Here is a 21,741-nt window from a genome sequence, read left to right as displayed (position 1 = left end):
TAGTATCAGCAACAGGGTAAAAGCTGACACATTTGGGGTTATTTTGTGTGTGGCCCAAAAGGGGAAGAGGGGAGGAGAACCTTGCAGCAATAGACACTCTCTGGATTCTTTGCAGTGATTTCAGAGGAAGAGACAGGATTTGAATCTGTAGCTGTTCCAAAGGTCACATGTTTCACTGCTAACACAGCATAGGTACCACACACCTACTCAGACTGTGTTATGTTGACTTTGGACTGTCAGGAATGACTTACTAAAACATGCTCAGGTCCCACAATTTTCTATGGGCTAAGTACACAGTTAAGCAAAGCACCCTGAACAGGGTGGGTTCCTTATACAGAAGTTACCTGAAGATGTGATATATAAACATATTTCCAAGTGGCAAGTCAGGTTTTGAATTTGCAGCACAGCAGTTACAGAATCACAGAATTAACCAGGTTGGAAAATACCTTTGAGATCATTGAGTCCAACCTATCACCCAACACCATCTAATCAACTAAACCATGGCACTAAGTGCCTCACCCAGTCTTATTTTAAACACTTCCAGGGATGATGACTCCACCACCTCCCTGGACAGCCCATTCCAAAGGCCAGTCACTCTTTCTGTGAAGAATTTCTTCCTAACATCCAGCCTAAACCTCCCCTGGAGCAGCTTGAGACTGTGTCCTCTCGTTCTGTCACTGGCTGCCTGGGAGAAGAGACCAAGCCCCACCTGGCTACCACCTCCTTTCAGGTAGCTGTAGAGAGCAATAAGGTGTTCCCTGAGCCTCCTCTTCTCCAGGCTAAACAGTCCCAGCTCCCTCAGCCTCTCCTCATAGGGCTTGTGCTCCAGACCCCTCACCAGCTTCACTGTCCTTCTCTGGACATGCTCAAGCATTTCAACATCCTTCTGGAACTGAGGGGCCCAGAACTGCACACAGTACTCAAGGTGTGGCCTAACCAGTCCTGAGTACAGTGGAAGAATGACTTCCCTGCTCCTGCCAGCCACACTATTCTTGATACAGGTCAGGATTCCATTGGGCACACTGCTGGCTCATGTTCAGCCAGTTGTTGACCAGTACCCCCAGGTCCCTTTCTGTCTGGCTGCTCTCCAGCCACCCTGTCTCCAGCCAGTAGCACTGCATGGGGTTGTTGTGGCCAAAGTGTAGAACCTGGCACTTAGACTTGTTAAACCTCATGATGTCTTCGTGGAGACTTTCAAGACCCATCTGGATGCCTTCCTGTGTGACCTGCACTAGATTCCATGGTCCTGCTCTGGCAGGGGGCTTGGACTCGAAGATCTCCAGAGGTCCCTTCCAACCCCTAACATCCTGTGATCCTGTGATCCTGTTGGACTGTGCCCATCTGTCCAGCCTGTCAAGGTCCTTCTGCAGAGCTCTCCTACCTTCTAACAGATCAACACCTGCCCCCAGCTTGATGTCATCTGCAAGCTTACTGAAGATGGACTCAATCTCCTCGTCCAGATTATCAGTAAAGATATTAAACAGGCTTGGGCCCAGCACTGATCCCTGGGGGGCACCACTAATGACTGGCTGCCAGCTGGCAGTGGCACCATTCACCACCACTCTCTGGGCCTGGCCTTCCAGCCAGTTTTTAATAACCCAGCACAGAGTGCTCCTGTCCAAGCCACAGGCTGGCAACTTTGCCATGAGTTTGCCATGGGAGACGGTGTCAAAGTTCCTCACCAGAAGACCTGTGTTTCTAGCCCATGGGAAATGCAATTGCCTTGCTCAAAGATTTCAATAGACTATGATGACACATGAAACTTATTTCATCATAACTTGCTCTAACCTCACATTGAAACATCTGCCAAGCCCACAGTTTTATGGTGTTCATAGACAGTCATAGCAAAATAATTTCTGCATGGAAGCCAATGCCCTACTTCTCTGGGTGAGCTGTTTCCATGCCAAGCCAGAGTCTCAGACATTTGGGCTCCACCTCACATCCATCAAGCCAAACCAACCCAAACTGCCTAAAGGACTTTTTTTTTTTTTTTTCCATCAAAGGAGCAGTGAATTTCCCCATCTTGCCCATTTCCCTTCTTTCTAGGAACTGGCAGCATTATGTCACACGTATTTAGGGGAAAGAGAGTGGACACTCACGCACACACACGATCATATTTTGTTGCGTGTTACGAATGATGGAAAATGGTAACTTCAAACAGAGATGTGATTTCAAACAAAGTAGTTTGAAAACTGCTGCCTTGAGAATAAAAGTGGGATGTCTGCGACAGCTGTGATACAACACGTGTCTTGCTCCATACAGTAGCTCTACAGAAAGGGATCACAGATGGTTGTTGGTGGTGGGAAGACCCTGCTCTTACAGCTCACAGATTTACTGTACTTGCAGAATTCCACCTTAAAAGTAACTGGACGTGTCTTTAACTCAGAGAAGATTTACTAAGCAATGACACATTGCACTTGGATCTTGAAGTATAACATCTGGAAGCCAAATGTTAGAGGCGGTATAAAAGGGCCAGCCCAACAAACCAGCAGGGCATTTCTACGCCAGGAACATCCTCAGAATGGACTTGGTCCTTCTCTGTGTGTTTCTGCCTCTGCTGACTGTGGCACGGGGTCAGTACGGTGACTACTCCTATGGTCCCTACAACTATGGAGATAATGATGAATGGGCCAATGTGTACCGGCAGGGTTTCAACTTCCAGTGCCCGCACGGGCAGGTAGTCGTGGCCATCAGGAGTGTTTTCAGCAAGAAGGAAGGTTCTGACAGACTATGGAACTACGCCTGCATGCCGGCGGCCCAGAGCCTCGGTGAGCCGACAGAGTGCTGGTGGGAAGAGATCAACAGGGCAGGAACTGAATGGTAGGACACCCCCAACCATCCCCAGAGGGCACAGCCCCGATACCCCTGTGGAACGTGGGTGCTGACACCGCGGTCAGAGCAGTGCCAATACACATGAATGCTGTCACAATCAGCGGCTTCACTGCCCTGAATGACTGCCTGAAGCTCATTAACCGTGATGCATGTGTGTGAAGTGAACAATATCACATCTGCCTTCTCTTTAGCAATCTCTTGCTGGAGGGTCTCAGTGTGCTTTACAAATGCTGTGTCCTTTGGTCACTCACAACATCAGCTGCAAAGGGGTTTGGCCCTGATATTGTTTCCCAGGTGAGGAAAATGAGTTATGAACCTTTGGTGAGGATAAAGTCCCTCTTGAAAGGCCACACATTGAAACAGTGACTAAACCGGGGAACAAACTGTAAAACTCCTCAATCCGTCCTCCTGCTCTTACCACTAAAAAAAAAAAAAGTGTCTCTGTATTGCACCACTCTTCTCTTTGTGTTTTTGTTCCTAAGCTTTTTGGCTTAGGCACAGTCAAAGGCTGTTTTCTAGTCAAGCTGGAATTACAGGAGCCAGAAACCTACACTAACGAGTGATGATGTTGGCACATATATGCATGGCAACGATAGCAGAAGACTATGTTAATTTGTGAATATAATCAATTTTAGGTAACTAAACATAACATTTTCCATCAACCTTAGAAGGAAAGGTGATCAAATTTTATGGCCATAGTAATTTCTGGAGATATGTACTAGTTTTATGTACATGTTTAAGCAGCACGTGTCAGGTATTTAATTATCTTTTAATTTTTTTCATGTGATGTGAAACATTTTTGGACAACTCTGAGCCTGAAATATTTTTGAACAGTATTAAATGAATTCAAGAATGTTTTCCAATACTTGAAATGGTTTTATTCCAGCAATTGCAATGTGATTTTTGTACATTTCATGTTATATGGGAGCAGGTTAGCAATAGAATGTGAAGATTCTGCTTTTTAAATGATTCAAAATTCTGTTCTGATTTATTCATACCCTTTAATTTACCACGTGGTACCTTCCTATGGCTGATGCAATTGCTAAGGAAAAAAATATATTGACCCTATATGAAATAATTTCTGAAAAAGAACTTAAAAGAAAGAGGGAGAGCTGCAAAACAGGCAGAAAGAAGACACTGTGATAATCCTGGATGACTTCTTCATTTTTCAGACATTGATACAATTTCTACTTATTGCATAGTAATTTTGAATTAGAATTTTCCATTGTTTAAAATAAAATTATTATTCTTTCCTGGCAGCAGTTGCTCAAGCTCACTTCTCACAAGCAGGATACTGTTTAAGTCTATAGAGAATGTTTTCTTCTGTTGTCTGACCGTAGGGCCACATCTATCACCATGTTCCATATGCTCAGCATGACTACATCCACAGTGTGTTACCTGATTCTCTCCACCTCTTAAAAAAATTCTTTCCACTTTTCTCTTTTTCTTGCCTACATTTTGTTTCTAATGCCAACCCTATCTTTTCTCCAAACTTATTTCTTTTCCAACCCCCCTTTAATGTTTAATTTTGTTTCACTCTGTTCCCTTTCCTAGCTTTTTTTAATTATTTTAGTGATTTCTTTCCTAGCTCACTTTTCCAGTCCAACATACTCACATCTATCTGTCTCCTCTGCATAGATCTCCTTCTTTCTTTCTCCTCTCTGCTTTTGGGGGAGAACACACCAAAGTGATTAGGAACACATACCCCTTTGCAAAGGTGAACTTGTGCTCCTAATTACTTGGGCTATTTCCATAAATCTTAGCTAGCTGTGCCTAGTTGTGTTCCGCAGTTGTCTACACCTAGGGCTGAGCTAGTTGCATCTGCAATGCTTCAAGGAGAAAGGCTTGCTGTAAGCCACCACATCCTCAGAAGCACTGTCCAAGAACCCAGTAGGATCACTCCAGACTTGAGTGAAAATGTAGGCCAGCAGCCAGCCAGCCTGGAGAGTCTGAGTGCAAACTCAAACCATGTGATGGCATGGATGTAGTCTGCAGAACTTTTGACAATCCCACACCTTCGCTCCTGGTAGTCTTACTCTCACATCTCTTTTCTGTCTTTCTTCCACAACCAGTGCTCAGTGCTATTTGGAGGTATACCCAATTCCAAAGATGCACACTCAGTAATCCAGTGGAACCACAGATACGAGTTGCAATCTGTGCCATTAGTTCCTGCTTGGCCACCTTCTTCAGCTTGGCTTCACAAGATATTTTCTCTCACCCTGTGCAGCCCATCCAGGGAGATCCAATGGCTTGCACCACTGATAACTACAAAGCCATGACGTTTTTCTTAAAATTTAAGCTGCGTTTCCCCTGTTGTAATTGAGGCTTTTTGTTCCTTGCCCTGTCTGCACTGAAGAACAAGCACACTGGGTCCTTTGTAAAATCTCTTTCACTTGTAAATAGGTAGCAGCTCTGCCTTTCCCTCACCCACACACCTTCACCCATGCTTTTGCTTTCAGGCTGAACGTGTCTCCATTTTGGTTCTCCTTTGGAAGTTTTATGTTCCAGCACTTCTAAGCAAGTGCTGATGACACATACACCTCTCCTCTGAATTCCCTCCAGTTTATCAACAATATCCCAGAAACTATAGGCAGAATCATCAAAAAATTACCTCTGACAAATGATGTTTATGGTATTTCACAAATCACCATCCTTGACTGTTGTGCAGTTTGTCTTGAGACAAACTAAAGAGAGGTTTCTTTGAAAAAGACAACAAATCAAGAAAAGCTTTAGAGAGGAAATGAAGCGGGAACATAAAGCAGAGAGAAGAAAGAGTCGAAGTCATTGTTTTCTTTAGCCATTAACACTGGGGGGTGGGAATGGCAGAAATGGATGTGGGGAGCCTAGGGATAGAAGAGTTGGGGGCTGGAGGGCAGGAGGAAACCACTGACAGCTGGTTTATGCATGTTTTTTTCCTACACTAACACTAGGAAATATATGGACTTCCAGGATTAAACTTCTAAACCTTTGCATTTTACAGATAGGAAAAAAGTTATTTAACAGAAAGAGAGCAATGACACAGATCACCATTAGGCATCTATTCATAATGCCATGTTTATGACTTCTGACCCTTTCCATGGTCAATGGAGAAAACAGATAGTCTAAAAACTGCTCTCTGAGGCATCCCATCTCTGTCCAGAAGCAGACTCATGAAGACCAAACTCCTCTGACAATTGCCTGGAATTACCTGCTGGCATTTCAGAATGAATCTAACTACAGGTCCTTTTCTTAATAAATGCATCCCTGAAGTTATGCCGGTGGCTACATAGACTTGTGTGTTTGCTGAATGGAGTTGAGAAACCTGTGAACACATTGCAAGACTGAACAGGGAAAATTTTAGCAACAGATGACCAGGGATACCTTCTCAGCTTCATTTATCTGTGAACACGTTTAAAGTTAAGTGTGTGTGCAAAGGCTTTCTTGAATCTCACAAGATCCAACACCTTACTCCTGCATAGAATATCTGCTAACCAAGGTGCTATTCAATATTGGGAGCAGAATCTGTTTCTGAAGTGGGGAAAAGTCTTCAGAACATCCACTGAATCTGACATACGCAGTCCTAATGATTTGTATGCTGTGACATCTCAAGGAATCTTGCCTTTTCAGGTGGAACAAGCCTTGTATTCTTAGCTCCATTTCTAATGGAGGAAGTTTGACCTTAGGTAAATATTTCACCAGCTAAGAAAATATAAGGTCTGAGTGATGGTGGGTTAGACTGTTCTTTATTGCTTTGCTGAATACTACAGGGTAGTCTCTACAGACCACTCTTTAAACAAGCCACTTAAGAAAAACTACTTTTCTTGCCAGAAAGTGATTGTACCAAAGGACAGGGATCACACAAATGAACAAAACTCTGCAAATGAAAGACAAACAACTCTTCCTTCCAGAAGAAAATGTTTGTTTTAAACAACATAATACAGATGGAAGCATGACATATCCCAAATCTATTCCCATAAGGCAAAAAGGAGAAACATTTCCAGCCAAGTGGTATCTAATGCATGTTCATTGCCTCTTTTCCATGTTTAGACTTCTGAGAAAGTGTTTGGATGGAATTTGGAAAAAACAGATATCTAAATTCTCCATTCTTGCTCTCTTTTGCCTTCTCTTTAAGTGCACAAACAGGCACACACGCAGATCCTTCAAGCTGGCACACAACCCTCCTTTCCACAAACTGGGTGCAAAGACAGATTCATGAGCAAAGGAAGTGTCTCCAGGAGCCTCCTGTTCAGGCACTGGCAGCACACCCCAGTACATCTGCAAGGAAGAGTTTTTGTTCACAGCCTGTGACCAATCCCAAGTCTCAGAGCTGAGGCTGTATTACCCAAACCCGATAGTCAAGCTGCCTTTTCAAAATGTTCCCATTTGTGGTGCTATCTATGCAAACAAGTTATATTTTTTCAAAGCCCAAGGTTTCTGTTAAAGGGATAGTGTTACAATCTGCACAGCTGCTGTGTACTGAATCCAGTGGGAGCATTTGAGGAGAAAAGAGATGTTTCCGTAGATAAAGAGGCCTCATCAGAATCTGTCAGGAAAAACAGCAACAGGACAGTTAGGGCCTTGCTTTCCCTTTGGGTAGGGAGGAGAACGAAAATCATCACTGACCCCTAGATGAATCAAAAAGAGAGAAGATGATCGTGAGGTTGCCTTTGGCATGTGGAAATAGCAACACTGCATCTCACCATCCCAAAACAGATAGCAGAGTCTCCTTATAGAAGTGGCCATTGGAGACTGGCACAGCCTAATCAAACATGGAAAAGTCATTCCCTTTGTATGAGTGCCAGAGTTTGAAGTGTCCTGAGCCTGCCCTCAGCCACTTCTCTCTCTCCACTCATCTGTAACAGATTCACCATTAAATTAGCTTTTATCATGTGACTACATAGAGGACGACACTGCAAAAATAACTCAGGAGAGCTGGACTGGGCCTCCTCTTCACAGCTGTACCAAGAGGAAAAGTTTTGGATACTTAAAGAAACAGATATTGGTGAATGCATGCCACACTCTTAACTCTGATCTTACTGGCTGTGTGAGGTTAGGCCACCTCTCTCCACCTCTCCTTCAAGGAGGGCTGCAGGTGAATGCAAGCAGTGCTGTTTCTGTTGGGTCAGTTTGCTGTGTCTGACGTATCTCCATAACACATTGATTCATCCTGCTGTGACAAGCTCTAGAGAGATAGCTCTAAATTAATTAATGGTGCAAGCTTTACAGGAGCCATCTGCTGTACAGCAAAACAGTAGGATATTTTTTGAAGTACATAGTATGACACTCTCAGGTTACTCTGTTGCAAGGAAGAAATCACCCCTACAAGAGCATGACTCAGCTGTGAGTCAGATTATGCACGTTCCCAGAGAGCTCCAAGAAGTTCTACCCAGTCAGTATAGCAGGCACTCAGTGCAGCTCCACTTGCTGCATCTTAACGTGGGCTTCCTTGAGTGGATTTGTGGTGAATGAGCTTCCTTTCTGGGTTGTTATCCTCAGGACAACGAACTGCTCAGGCTATATTCCTGAAGTATCTGAGGGACAGCACTCCTCACAGGGAGGTTCGCAGCACAGCACCAGTATTAGATGGAGCACAACACTCTGAGACTTTGTCTAGCAAAGAGCAAAAGTAAGCTGTAGGCACAATTATGAAGTAACACCACAGTTAGTGCTGTTGCTCAAAACAATTATACTGTTGCAAGCAATATTTGCCTTCAGTATGAGTCAATGAGGTAAACACTTGCTTCCCGAGGCTGGCAAATAACACAGCACAATTTAAGCGAATCTGAAGGTGAAACAGTTTGTGCAGGGACCCAAAATGCACATATACATTTTCAGTGGGTTTCTTTCAAACCAGCTCTAGTTTGCTGTCACAGGTAGTTAGCAAGCATCTCACTGATGAACAAGGAAAGCAATCCTAACCTTAACTAAGCTGGTAACAGGGATGCACAATTTGCTATGACATGGGTGCCATGACATAACTCAGCTACACAACATTCATTAACCAGTTTAGAAGAAGGTTTGATGAAGGGAAGGCTTTCCACAACAACTGCAGCAGGACATGGAAAGCCTCAGCTACCATATCCCTGTTACTCATCCCAATACAAGGCTAGAGTTTACTTCTACGAAACACTGCAGTAATTTCCAGCAGATGTAAATGAGGGAAGGGCAGCTTCCCATTCAACAACACCTGACCCTCACCACTACCAATCTTCCCACTCCTCTATCTACCAGCCAGCTCATCTCCTCCCAATGCGAGATCCAAAAGGCAGCTCTACATGCACCGCAACTTCAACCAGCCAGAAAAACAAAACAACCTATCCATTGCCAAGTTGAATCCCACACATTCCCAACCAGTTTCTCATACTTTTCCACATTCATTTACTAAGAGGTATCTTCCTCTCATCTCAGCAATGTTAGGATTTCATGAGTGAGCTTTCAGTGACATTAACTCTGAATACTGAACTATCCCCTATTAAAGAGCCCAACAGAGTGGACTAGTGAGAAAGGTGGGTTTTTTTTATTTGGTTTGTTTTTTTTCCTTTATTTACTTGGCCAAAACTCAAAGGTCCTGAATCACTAATTTTTGTTCACTGTACTGGTTGGAAGGATTTGTTGTAATAGGAGTAGTGAAGTCAAAAGAGAAGGAAATCTAGACATTTTTTTTTTTCAGATTCTGACTAGAAAGGTGTCTTTTTCCCTTAAAGAATTACTTTCTGCTTGTAGGAAAGAGGCTAACTATTAAAAGTAAATGACTATCCATACAGACTAGGGGACAAGGTGATAAAAAGCAGCCCTGTGGAAAAGGTCTTGAGGGTGCTGATGGATGAGAAGCTGAACATGAGCAGGGAGTGTGTGCTTGCAGCCCCAAAGGCCAAAGACATCCTGGGCTGCATCAAAAGATGTGTTGCCCGCAGGTCCAGAGAGGCAATTCTGCCACTTTGCTCTGGTGAGACCTCACCTGGAGTACTGTGCCTGGGTCTGGAGCCCTCAGTATAAGAAGGACATGGATCTGATTGAGTGGGTCCAGAGGAGGGCCACGAAAATGATCAGGGGGTTGGAGCACCTCTGCTACGAGGACAGGCTGAGGGAGCTGGGGTGGTTCAGCCTGGAGAAGAGGAGGCTCTGGGGAGACCTAATAGCAGCCTTCCAGTACCTGAAGGGGGCCTACAGGAAGGATGGAGAGAGACTGTTTGCAGAGGCCTGCAGTGCCAGGATGAGGGGCCATGGCTTCAAACTAGAGAAGAGCAGATTTAGATTGGATGTTAGGAACAAGTTCTTTACTATGAGGGTAGTGGAACACTGCAACAGGTTGCCTGAGATGGTGGTTGGGGCCTCATCCCTGGAGATATTCAAAGTGAGGTTCGAAAGGGCTCTGAGCAACCTGATCTATCTGTGGATGCCCCTGCTTACTGCAGAGAGCATTGAGAGTAGATTACCTTCAGAGGTCCCTTCCAACCCAGACTATTCTATGATTCTACAAAAGAGAAGAAAAGATTTTATACAAGCTCACAAGTAAGCCTTCCAATTTCCGAGAGCATCTCCTCATTTTTGGAGAAATATCTGGCTTAAAAATTAGAAAGTTCAGGGGAAAAACATCCTATCTCAAAGCTAAAGAAAGGTACTTTAATGTCACAATCATCTTTCTTTTTCTGAACCCAACATTGAACTTGAGATTTCAGGACTTTCTGTGTATGAGACAGAAGTAGAGAGGGAGAAGTGAACATGACACTAAAAGCGTATTTTAAAATTTACCATGAATATTTCAAAATAAAATGAAAATTTAATTATAAGACACGACTTATGTCCAGCTATCCTCCCCATCTAAAAATAATTCTTAAGGCAACGAAAAACAGTTGTTTTTTTTTTTAACAAGCATTTCATAAGAAGACAGAATCAGCATCAAAAATTACTAAACCTTCCTAAAGTTTGGTGCCTAAATATATGCACATGTAAACATAGCAGCATTACGTTAGCTACAGGGTTTTCAAACCACTATAAAGAGAAGGGTCCATCAGTGACATCTCTCTCCAAATGAATTTTTCCATCAAAACTGGACTATGTTAATGGAGGCGTCAAGTAAATAAAAAAAGTTGTAGGGCAAAGAGAGCAGGAAAGAGGTCAGGATTTCCCAGACTGAATGTGAGCAGGTGGGGAGAGGAAGGAAGAGCCTCCCAGAAAGAGAAGTATGAGCAGAAATATCAGATGTTAGTTAGTGGGGATGAAAAATTGCAGGGCAATGCTGAGACTCTGAGAGGCAATGCAAAGGAAAACGAGAAATAATCATCATTTCACCTACGCAAAAGAGCTGGAAAATCTCCCAGGGGCCCAAGGACTTGATCAGAGAAAACGCAGGTAACTAGGAAGGGGGAGAGGCTGAAGAATCACAGAATCACAGAATGTTAGGAGCTGGAAGGGACCTTGAAAGATCATCTAGTCCAGCCTCCCTGCTAGAGCAGGATCGCCTATACCAGATCACACAGGAATGCATCCAGGTGGGTTTCGAATAACTTCAGAGAGGGAGACTCCACAACCCCCCCTGGGCAGCCTGTTCCAGTGTTCTGTCACCCTCACAGTAAAAAAAGTTTTACTCATCCTGAAGAAGACAAAGAGATGGAAGTTTGAGGTGACTTTTCAAACATCAATAGTCATCTTGCAACAGGTACAACTATTCCCTATATTTCTATGTATCAATCTCTCCTCCATCAGGATACCACCAATCATCTGAAGCTATCCAATGTTTACAGAGTCTTAGCCATATGTTCCCATGGCCTATGTGCCAAAAAACAAAGCAATTTCCTATCAAAGTCCTGCTGAAATCCTCTGAGTGAGAGCCAAGCTGCCTTACTTGGTGTGATACCATAGCAACTCAGAGTCCCCATCATTGCTTTACTCCGAAGGTCCTCGAAAGAGTCTCACAAAGCACAGCAGTATGCGTGGCCCCAGTAACGTGGGAGATGCAGACATACAAACAAATGTAAACACTGTTGTCTGAACAACAGAACACTCTAGAAGGGACAAGTGGAAGAAACCCCTGGTTCGCAGGTGGAAACTGAAAGTTATGCAGAGGAATTCATCCCTGCAGTGGTCAAAACTGATCAGATGTTTAGTTTTTGAATCTAAACATATGATCCTCAAGCTTTGTGAGCCCTAACACCTGTATGCACAAGTGAATGACTTCCCAAACAGCAAACCCTGCTAGATGATGTGCTTTCCCTTCTGGGAACTCCAGGCCCGTTAAAATAAAATATGAGGTCATTGAACGAAACCAGTCAAAAATTTTGGTATTTGTTAATCATGAAGTTGCTTTTGAAATTATCTTTTGGATAGATTAATATATTTGATTTCACGACATTGCAAGGAAGGTTTGCTACAGCTCTAGGTGGCCAGTTTCCTCGTTGAAGGGAAAAAAAAAAAGAAGAAAGAAAGAAAGAAATAGAAGGAAAGGAAATGGAAGAAACTGAATTACTATAATTTTCTCCAGTAGGGAATGATGGTATGAGGGTGCTTGAAAGAATGAACACTCAAGAGCTGAGTTAATGAGCTATCTGTTTTGATGTTATTGTCTTCCATCTCCAAGGAGCAAGCTATTCAAACTGATTATCACTCAAATTGCTTTCTTTATCAGTGTCCAAGTGATTGTAGGGTGTGCAAAAAGAGAAGCATACATCTCCACTCTTGGAGACCGTGCCTAGTCTACTTGAAGGCAGTGATTTGTGTGTGTGACAGAATTCCCCAATACAAACAAAGCATGAAGCAGCAGACTTTTCAAAATCCAGTCATACAATTTATGAGTCATACAATTTCATAACATCTGAGTCCCAAATTTCCTCATGTAACTGTTATCAAATTGTGATTTCATCACAAGCCTGTAATGTTTTTGATAAAGAGTGACTTCTGTGGGAGGCAAGTAATTCATAGAATCATAGAATGCACTGGGTTGGAAAAGACCTCCAGAGGTCATCTAGCCTAACCTCTCTACAGAGAGATCAGGTTGCTCACGGCCCCATCAAGACCTTGAACATCTGGAGGAATGGGGGCTCCACCACCTGCCTGGGCAACCCATTCTAGTGTCCCACCACCGTCACGGCAATGAGCTTCTTCCTAATGTCCAGTTTAAATCTACCCTGTCGCAGTTTAAAACCACTGCTCCCTGTTTAGTGATACACGCCTTTGTGAATAGTCCCTCTCCAGCTTTCTTGTAGGCCTCCTTTAGGTTTTGGAAGGCTGCTATAAGGTTTCCCTGGAGCCTTCTCTTCTCCAGGCTGAACAACCCTGGCTCTCACAGCCTCTCTTCATAGGGGAAGTACTCCAGCCCTCAGATCATTTTTGTGTTCCTCCTCTAGACCATCTCCATCAGGTCTGTGACTGTATTGTGTTGAGGGCCCCAGAGTACTCCAGGTGAGGTCTTATCAGAGCAGAGTGGCAGAATCACCTCTCTCAGTTTGAGAAAGAAGTAAAATAATAGAAATTGCTGAACTTCTCTCAGAAAATATTTTCTAAGGCCTCTTTTTTTTTCTCTTTAAAAAAAAAAAACGCAGCAGTGGGGGAAAAAAATTACACCAGTGAACCTCAAATGCTCAAATACCAACAGTCAAAGACAGAAGTATTAATGTACTATTTCCAAGTCAGACTCATGATTTCAAAACAGTTGAGAATGTCAACACCAGAACAATCTTCTTGCCTGACTAGCATACTGGAATGATTAAATACTTATTTTTAAAAGCAGCATAAATGTAAGACATTATTAGTTAACTACAGGCTGCTTTCTTAGACACAGTGGTTAATCGGTGCACAGCAAGTGCCTACAGTCAGTGTTTCTTAATACAAATTCAAACCCTTAGCTTCCACTCTGAATCAAAAATTGTAATTCTGTTTGAAGAAATGCTTGAAACTAATCTAACACCATGTTTTCCTTTCTTTGTTTCTCCTCTTTATTAGGTATCAAACCTGCTCAAACAATGGGCTGGTGGCTGGTTTCCAGAGTCAGTATTTTCCATCTGTGCTTGACCGTGAATGGCAATTCTACTGCTGCCGCTATAGCCGGAGGTGCCCTTATTCATGCTGGTGAGTTCAAGCAGAAACCAAACCTCTTAGCCCTTTTTCCTCAGCAGTCCCTCGAACAGTCTTTGGCCACTTAACCTAACAAAACCCTCATCTGAGCAAAAGCTAACTGTGTTTTCACAGAATAGAATCATAGAACTGTTGAGTTTGGAAGAGACCTTTGAGATCATCATGTCCAGCTGCTCACCTAGAGCTCACAATCCCACCACCACTGCTAAAGCACTACCACTAAACCATGCCTCTAAGCACCACATCACATGCATCTTTTAAATCAATTTAGGGATGGCGACTCCAACACTTCCCTGGGCAGCCTGTTCTGGGGCTTGACAATCCTTTCTGTGAAGAAATTCTTCCTAATATCTAACCTGAGCCCCCCCCTGGCACAACTTGAGACCATTTCCTCTTGTCCTGTCACTTGCTGCATGTGTGAAGAGGCAGATCCCCACCTCACTCCAACTTCCTTTGAGGTATTTGTAGAAGGTGATGAGGTCTCCCCTCAGCCTCCTCTTTTGAAGACTGAACAACCACAGTTCCCTCAGCTGTTCCTCATAAGACTTTTACGGGGCTAAGCAAGTGATTTCCAGGTTCATAACAGGATTCTTGAGGATCCATGGCTAAGGGAAGAGGATGAGGGTACAGGAACACTGAACAGCGCAAATGAACAAGTTTGGGTACCAGCAGCAGCCTAGGTATCCTGGAAACCACAACACAGATCTCCTAAGTGGAAGGAGATTTCAAAGGTGGTGACAGAGCTCCCACTATAACTCCAGCACATTTACTCAAGTAGAAGCATCTCTGTACTATGCAGTTGTGCCACAGTGACTTACCGGAGTGAACTCACTGCCAGTTAGCCCAGGAAAAGTGTCCTCTGGCTGACTGACTGGGGATTTTTGTAGTGTTTGCAATTTGCTCCCTCTCTCAAGGCTGTTTGAAGACCAAAGTCAAAATGAACTACTGATCATAGTCCAAACCTAAAAAACCCAGGTGACCTCATCTTAACATAGTATCATAACTAGTGCTGGAAACCTCATAGAGATTATGGGGAAATGAGCTACATATCCCAAGCTTCCCTGTGTCCCAGGTGTGGTTTATCTAAATTGAGACAGAAGCAGACTGTGTAACAAAAGCTCTTATTGCTCCAGTCCATTTTGTGTAACAGTACTCATGATTTTGTTCGCCGGGGCTGTTAATCCATCTGTTCTCACAGAACAGTAAACAATAATCTGCCAGCATTTTTTTTAAGAAGAAAACAAGGGGAAAATGTGTTTCTTTCTTTCCAGAAATCATCTTAGAAATAAGCTTTCCATTGAGATGCACACAAACTGTTTACCTATTGCTTGGTTTTACTGGCTGGCTACTGGCAAACACAACAGCAGTGCCTTGCCTTGCATCATTCAGTCTCCTTGCAGACAAGAGGAAAAAAATGTTTTATTACCTCTGTTTTTAAAGATTTTAAGTGTCAGGAACAGTCTTTGAACATTCCTCTGCCCTCTTGCTACTGCCTACAGATGTTCTCTACCTGGGTGTTTATCAACATACCTTCTCAGACTCTTCTGTCTGAGGAAATCTCACTCTAAGTTTTAAGCACTTCTTCCAGGCTTTCTTACTCCTTGAATATTGCATGTATTTTCAGAGAGACAACAGAAATCTTCCCTGACCTATTCTGTTGTTGTTGTTGACAGTTCTGCTTCCCTCAGCTGTCATCTTGACAAGTGGAAACAGCTTTGTCCCTGCCTTGCAAATTTGCATTCAGAGTAATGCAAATCCTAATGTAAATGTTTGGGTTTACTGATGGCTTGCTTTTCCATCCCAGCTGAACACAGACTCTTACACGGCCCTTCCATTTCCAACAGTGACAACTCTCCATTTTCATGCTTGGAAAAGAATTCTTTATGCAGTTCAGCCGCTACTGCCTTTTCTGCATGCTGCTACTGCCTTTTCTGCATTTCAACGGCAGGTGCAGCATTTCTCCTACTAGAAATAGGTAGAAATCCCATGTGCTCACATTCTTCTGGAGGTGAGAGCTGTAAAACCTCTGGGAAGGCCTGCCACCTGGCTTCTGAAAAGCTTCTGGTGCATTGTCTGTGATTATAAAACTGTTTTATACACTGTATTGCTAGACAGAGTCACTCCACTTGGAGCCCAGCTTGTTCTGTTCAAACTGCTGGCAGATCTTGACTTACTTGTCCACTCTCAGTCTGGATGATGGACTCATCTACTTGAGAGCCTTGTTTGACCTTACTCTCTTGAAGTGCCTCCTTACAATGTATTTATTCTGATTTCCATCAAGCTCTCATTCTGCCTTTGGAGTTAGCAAGGTAGATATAAGCTCTTTCTACAAATTAGAATGTTATTGTCTGAATGGATAGATAAAAACACGGTGGTTTAACAGGCTCAGTGGGTGACAGTCAAAGGATGATACTCTGCCTGGGTGCCCAGCACAGGCAAAGAACTGTAACTGCACCCTGAGACTCCAGCCCTGATGGTGTTCAAAGCCAGGCTGCATGAGGCCTTGAGCAACTCAGTCTAGTAAGAGGTGTCCCTGCCCAAGGGAGGGGAGCTGGAATTAGATGACCTTTAAGGTCCTTTCCACCCTGAACCATCCCATGATTCTATGATTCATCAATGATCTTCAAGAGGCAATAGACTACACCACCACCCAAGTTTGCATACAACACCAAACTGAGGGGAACAGCTGATACACTTGAGGGCAGGACTGCAGCGCAGAGGAGTATAAAGAAAACCTTTTTTTTTCTATGAGGACAGTGAGATAGTTGATCAGTGAGGCTGTGGAGGCTCCAGCCTTGGTTGGTTTTCAAGACTTGACTGAATAAAGCCCTGAGCAGCAACCCTGGTCTGACTTTGTTGTTGATTCTGCTTTGAACAGATGGCTGTACCTGAGACCTGTTGAGGTCCCTTTTCACCAGTTTTCTTGCGATCCTGACTAGGAGGATTCCTCTGCCAGAGGGACCACACCATGCAGAGAAATAATCCTCTCCAAAACAGTGATCTCCTGCCTCTTGTCTTCTGGGAACAGTGTCCTGTCTAGTTTATTCCCTTTAGCCTGCCTAGACACTATCTGGAAGAGGGCTAGTTGTTATGCTGGCATATAAACAACATGAACTGCAATGTGGTTGCGTGAAACCCCATGCTTTGGACCAGTTTCACCACTACAGATGTGACTTGTCTGAACTGTTAAATGCAGTGTACAGCAACTAACATTTCCATTCCCTAAGAGCAGGAGATTTCACTCACAACTTCACTTCCTTTGGCATTTCCAAGTTACTGTCACAAAACCTTGTTCACACACCACGCTTCTGGTCTGTTTCTTGCACTCTATTTAAGATGCATTTGACAGAGAGAATGTGTTTCCCAAACAATCTACAAAGCAGTTCTGAGCTACCAGGTGTAGTACCTCAAAATGTATGTGCATATAAGACACGATAGATATGTGTGTCCATATCATCATGTATTACAGTTTCTGCACCAATCTGTAATGGTATTTGTTCTGTTCCAGAAACTAGCTGTCAATAAACTATCTGTGGAGAGACAGCTATTAATATGCTACTGACTCCTCTTTCCTGATTGAAGCAGCTTAATGTCATGTGAAGACATCTATTAGTATATGAGTATGTGGAAAAGTAACACTAGGAAAATATGCAATGACTGTTGTGCCTCATGGATCACACATGACACATAGGAAAATCTATATTCAAAGACAATCTCCATTGCAGAATTTCTCAGCAGCCTTGAATTTTAATGTGCAATGAATCCTTCCTAATGAAACCAAATATAGGCAGAAAGGCAATTTTTAGAAAACAGACGATATCAAAGTGCAGCACACCCCTTTGTTATAAATTAGCTCTCACCTTGGGTGTTTGATCCCTTCCTCTTCCGGCTGTCTCTCTACAGGGAGAGACAGCCAGAAAAAATACTTTTGTATTTTTGGCAAATACAAAAGTAGCAAGATAGTTGATCCTTATGCATAGTTTCTCTCAGCTTTTCTTCAGGACCACACTCCTCCTGAAGGGAGGTGGTCTTCCCTACACTGAACAAAGACAGGTTTTTCCATGTATATGAGCCATGCAAACAGTTTATTAGAATTCAACCCTGTTTGTACATCTGGAACATTGCTTTGTTTGAATCCTAGTAATGCTTATTGGAATACTAATTTATGACACCATCAGGCTCACTAAAACTCACACTTAAACACTTAACTAACAACATGGTTAAAGCCAAATACATGCTTAAAGATGTTGCTTGGTAGCATCTATACTCTTACTCTTAGAGCCTATCAGTTCTGTTTCACAGCTCATCTTCTCCACCATTAATTCCCAGTTTACCTGTACAGTAGGTATATATGGAAACTAAATACATTAATCTTTTCCAGTCTTATTATTTTGCACTTGCTATTTTTAAATATTTTTTTTCTTTTTACAAGTACTTTGCTTTCTTCCTTACCATGCCAAGCCTTGTCATGGATTCTGCACATTTCTACCATACTGAAAATAATTAACATTCCTCACAGGAGGCAGAAAAGCTCCCATTATTTTACCTGGCTAGGGACTGCTACCACAGTAAAATAAACTGTGAGCTGATCCAAACCATAAAGGAAGCAGATGTAGAGACAGGGTTATTAAGTGGTCCCATTAGAGCTCAAATTTTTCTGTTTCCTAGGAAATTACTTGAGTCTATACTCTTCAAAAGCAAAAACATCTCACAGAGCAGCCCCAAGTCTGCACAGACTGTTTATGACTGTTTCTCCTCTCCAAAACAACCAGCAGTCCAAGTCCCAGAAGGTTTGTCTGGAGCTGTGGCTGCTCTCTGTCACGGTGACATTGTCCAGACAACAATTACATTTTCCAAGAGTTATGGGACTTAAAGAACTTACTTGTTTTCTTGACTCAACCTGCCACCAATCTCATATTAAAACTGATGAGATCCTTTGCAGGTTTCTCAGAGATTATACCAACATCAGAAATACAAATCCAAGAAGTGAGCACTTCTGGACAACCTAATTCTCTCTTTCTTTAAAAACAAAATAAAACAAAACAAAACAACAAACAAACAAAAACAACCAACCAAACAAAAAACCACAAACAACAACAAACCCACAAAGGGATTTAACTTTTCTTTTTCTTTAATATCTCAGCAAACACAAACTTACAGTTCAGTCTCCAGGACCATCTTCCAAAGATGCCTTAGGAGAAACACTTTTGCTTGACATTGGAAAGTTGGCCAATATTAAGCTGGCCCATATTCACTGAATGTAATATGCAGGCTCACAGCTCTTGAAACAAAATTCTTTAAGGAAAGCCATATTCTGGAAGCACTTGTTAATAACATCCAAAATAGTAAAGCCATTCAGGGGACACTCCTTGTCCTCAAAGGTCAGAAAGATAATGTCAAAGCTTATGTTTGCCTCTAGACATGGAACAGCTCCTTCTTTTGGATGTTTCATTGTTAGAGGAAGAGTTCAGCAGCAAAGAGGAAAATGAAGGTAAAAGAGAAGCCATTCATCTTGTTAGCACTGCAGCTGCACAAGAAGCAAAAAGCGTAAAGCACTCTGAAACAACACACAGGGTAGTAGGAAACAAGTACGTTCAACAGCTGGAGCAGGAAACCTTGAACTCTGGGTTGGATATTGGGAGAAACTTATTTACTGAAAGAGTGGTCAGGCCCAGGGAGGTGGTGGAGTCACTGTCCCTGGAGGTGTTCAAAAGCAATGTAGATGTGACACTTCGGGACATGGCAGTGTTAACTTGATGGTTGGATTTTATGATCCTGGAAGACTTTTCCAACTGGAACAGTTCTAAGATTCTATGATATGTTAAAAGACTCACTTGATTTGTCTGCTTGATATCTGAAAGCAAGGCATACCCACAGTTCCCATTTACTTCTCTAAGGGGCTGGCTCTACAATATCGATAAAACCATTGGTATGACTCCACCTTCTTACTGGTAAAAAAATAGGTTCATGACAACTATTTCTAAAGTTGGTTGTTTAAAGAGTGCTAGGGATCACTGTAGATTGGTACAAAACACTCTTCTCGGGCTAAATGAGTAACTCTGTTTTCTATTAATCCTTTACATAGTGATTCTTCACCGTGGAAAATAAACAACACTACTAGTTTCAGACTAAAATAATACAACACTAATCCTGTTAAAAAAATTAATGCCTTTTCCCAATACACTTCCTACACAGAATAAGATTTACAGGACTATAGTAAAGTACATTAGAAAAAACATGGGGATGGGTGGGCTGATGCAAACAAGGCAGAAGATAATTATCCCACATAAACTCCATACCAGCTAAAATCTCCATTATGGAAATACCTTTTTTGTCTGGTTGTCCCACTCTCCCCCACACATGCCAAGCCACTTGTATGCCTCCTCACAAGCTTTAACATAGAATTACCTGTTTTCTTCTCTCTTGACAATGCCATTAGTGCTCCAGCCTCGTGTCCAAACATCATGCACTTGATATTCACCTGGATTTACGAAGCTGAACCAGAATTACTGTCTTTTCTCTACTGATTCTTTCAAATAGATCATAGAGATTGAAAAGACTACCACAGAATCAATCATAGAATTGTTTAGGTTGGAAATAGCCTGTCTAATCAGATCTCACATTACTATTTTCTCTCCTACAAGTCCTTCCCCAAACTTGACACATTTGTGCATACTTGAGTTTAGTAAACAATGCCACTAAATGCACCCTATAGTCCCTACACAGGTCCTATGCTTCCTTAGAGTTCAGTCGGCACCAAATTACTCAGTGCCTAGGTCCCATGATAAGTATGACACAGGTTTTCTTACAGTTGCTTTGTAAACCTGTCTTCTACAGCCTCCCCTCATGCACCATCTCAGGCACCACAGCACCACTGCACGGCTCTAGAGACCTTAGGTCAATCCCAAGGGCACCAGCAACTTTGTCTCAGTACTTAGGAATTTCCAACCTTCTCACTGCTCTCCTAGCCTAGTTTTTCTTTGCTAAGAGATGAATTCCAGAAGTGCTTACAAGGGCTTGCTGTGGATGGCTCTTCCCAAATAGGTCTTGCCCTTGAGCTTGGACTTCTTGGGAGTCCAGACTTCCATGGGTATACAAACCTACTAGGGCAACAAGTCTCTCTTGCTTGTTTCATGACTCCTCTCAGGTATAAACCAAACATTGCCACAGGTTTGGTTTTACCACTTGTCTGTAGGGCCCTAGTAGGTCGTTCACAACTGACATGCATTAGAGAGTAAAAGGCTGAATATTTTCAGTGAAGCACTTGATAATGAGGTTATGTGCTGAGCCACAAAAAATGATGAGGGAACTGCTGTCCTTTGCCAGGCAGACCACTTTGAGAGTACCTTTAACGGATGAGTTCAGTGATCATTTTCCCCCTCCATGATAAGAAATCCACATAGTGAATATCCCTATGTGTTACAGACCGGAACATCTCTCAGTACAGCTGTACTTCATGTAATTTACCCCCAGGATTACAAAACCAGAGTTAATAGAGAAGGGCTGGGTCACACCACAGAGCCTTGCTATATGGACAACCACATTTCCTTCTGAGGATACAGTGCAATCCAGATGACCTTGAGATGCACAAGCTTAAGGGAACAGCCTCATAAATGAGTAGAGCAAACATCAAAGAGAACTCATTTAGACAGACAGACCACACAGACCCAAGTGAACTTGAACATTGCTCTCATAGCACTGTTTATAATTTTTCTTTCCAGAACAAAAGGAGTCAGTAGGCATTTGTCTATGTAACAAGACAAACTTCAGAGCAGCTCAAGCCCCCAAATAATTTACTTTCAGTAACTGCGTATATTTACTTTTCAAATATTTCTTAGTGGAGGAGCCTTAAGAGGCTAT

At 42.7% G+C, this 21,741-nt stretch overlaps 1 protein-coding gene across 1 annotated transcript in view; it reads left to right on the top strand.

Annotated features, from left to right (window-relative positions):
• The first annotated feature begins 2,521 nt into the window (after positions 1-2,521).
• The window catches only part of DPT (dermatopontin), a 30,009-nt gene continuing 10,789 nt past the window's right edge, over positions 2,522-21,741 (top strand). The window contains exons 1-2 of the mRNA XM_054388011.1: positions 2,522-2,820; positions 13,750-13,875. Of these exons, the coding sequence (XP_054243986.1) occupies positions 2,522-2,820; positions 13,750-13,875 (425 nt within the window). The remainder of the gene's footprint in view (positions 2,821-13,749; positions 13,876-21,741) is intronic.

This window comes from Indicator indicator, chromosome 1, assembly GCF_027791375.1.
Source record: "Indicator indicator isolate 239-I01 chromosome 1, UM_Iind_1.1, whole genome shotgun sequence".
Classification (NCBI taxonomy): Eukaryota; Metazoa; Chordata; class Aves; order Piciformes; family Indicatoridae; genus Indicator; species Indicator indicator.
Note: the sequence above shows the minus strand (reverse complement) of the source record. Positions and strands in the feature narration are given on the sequence as shown.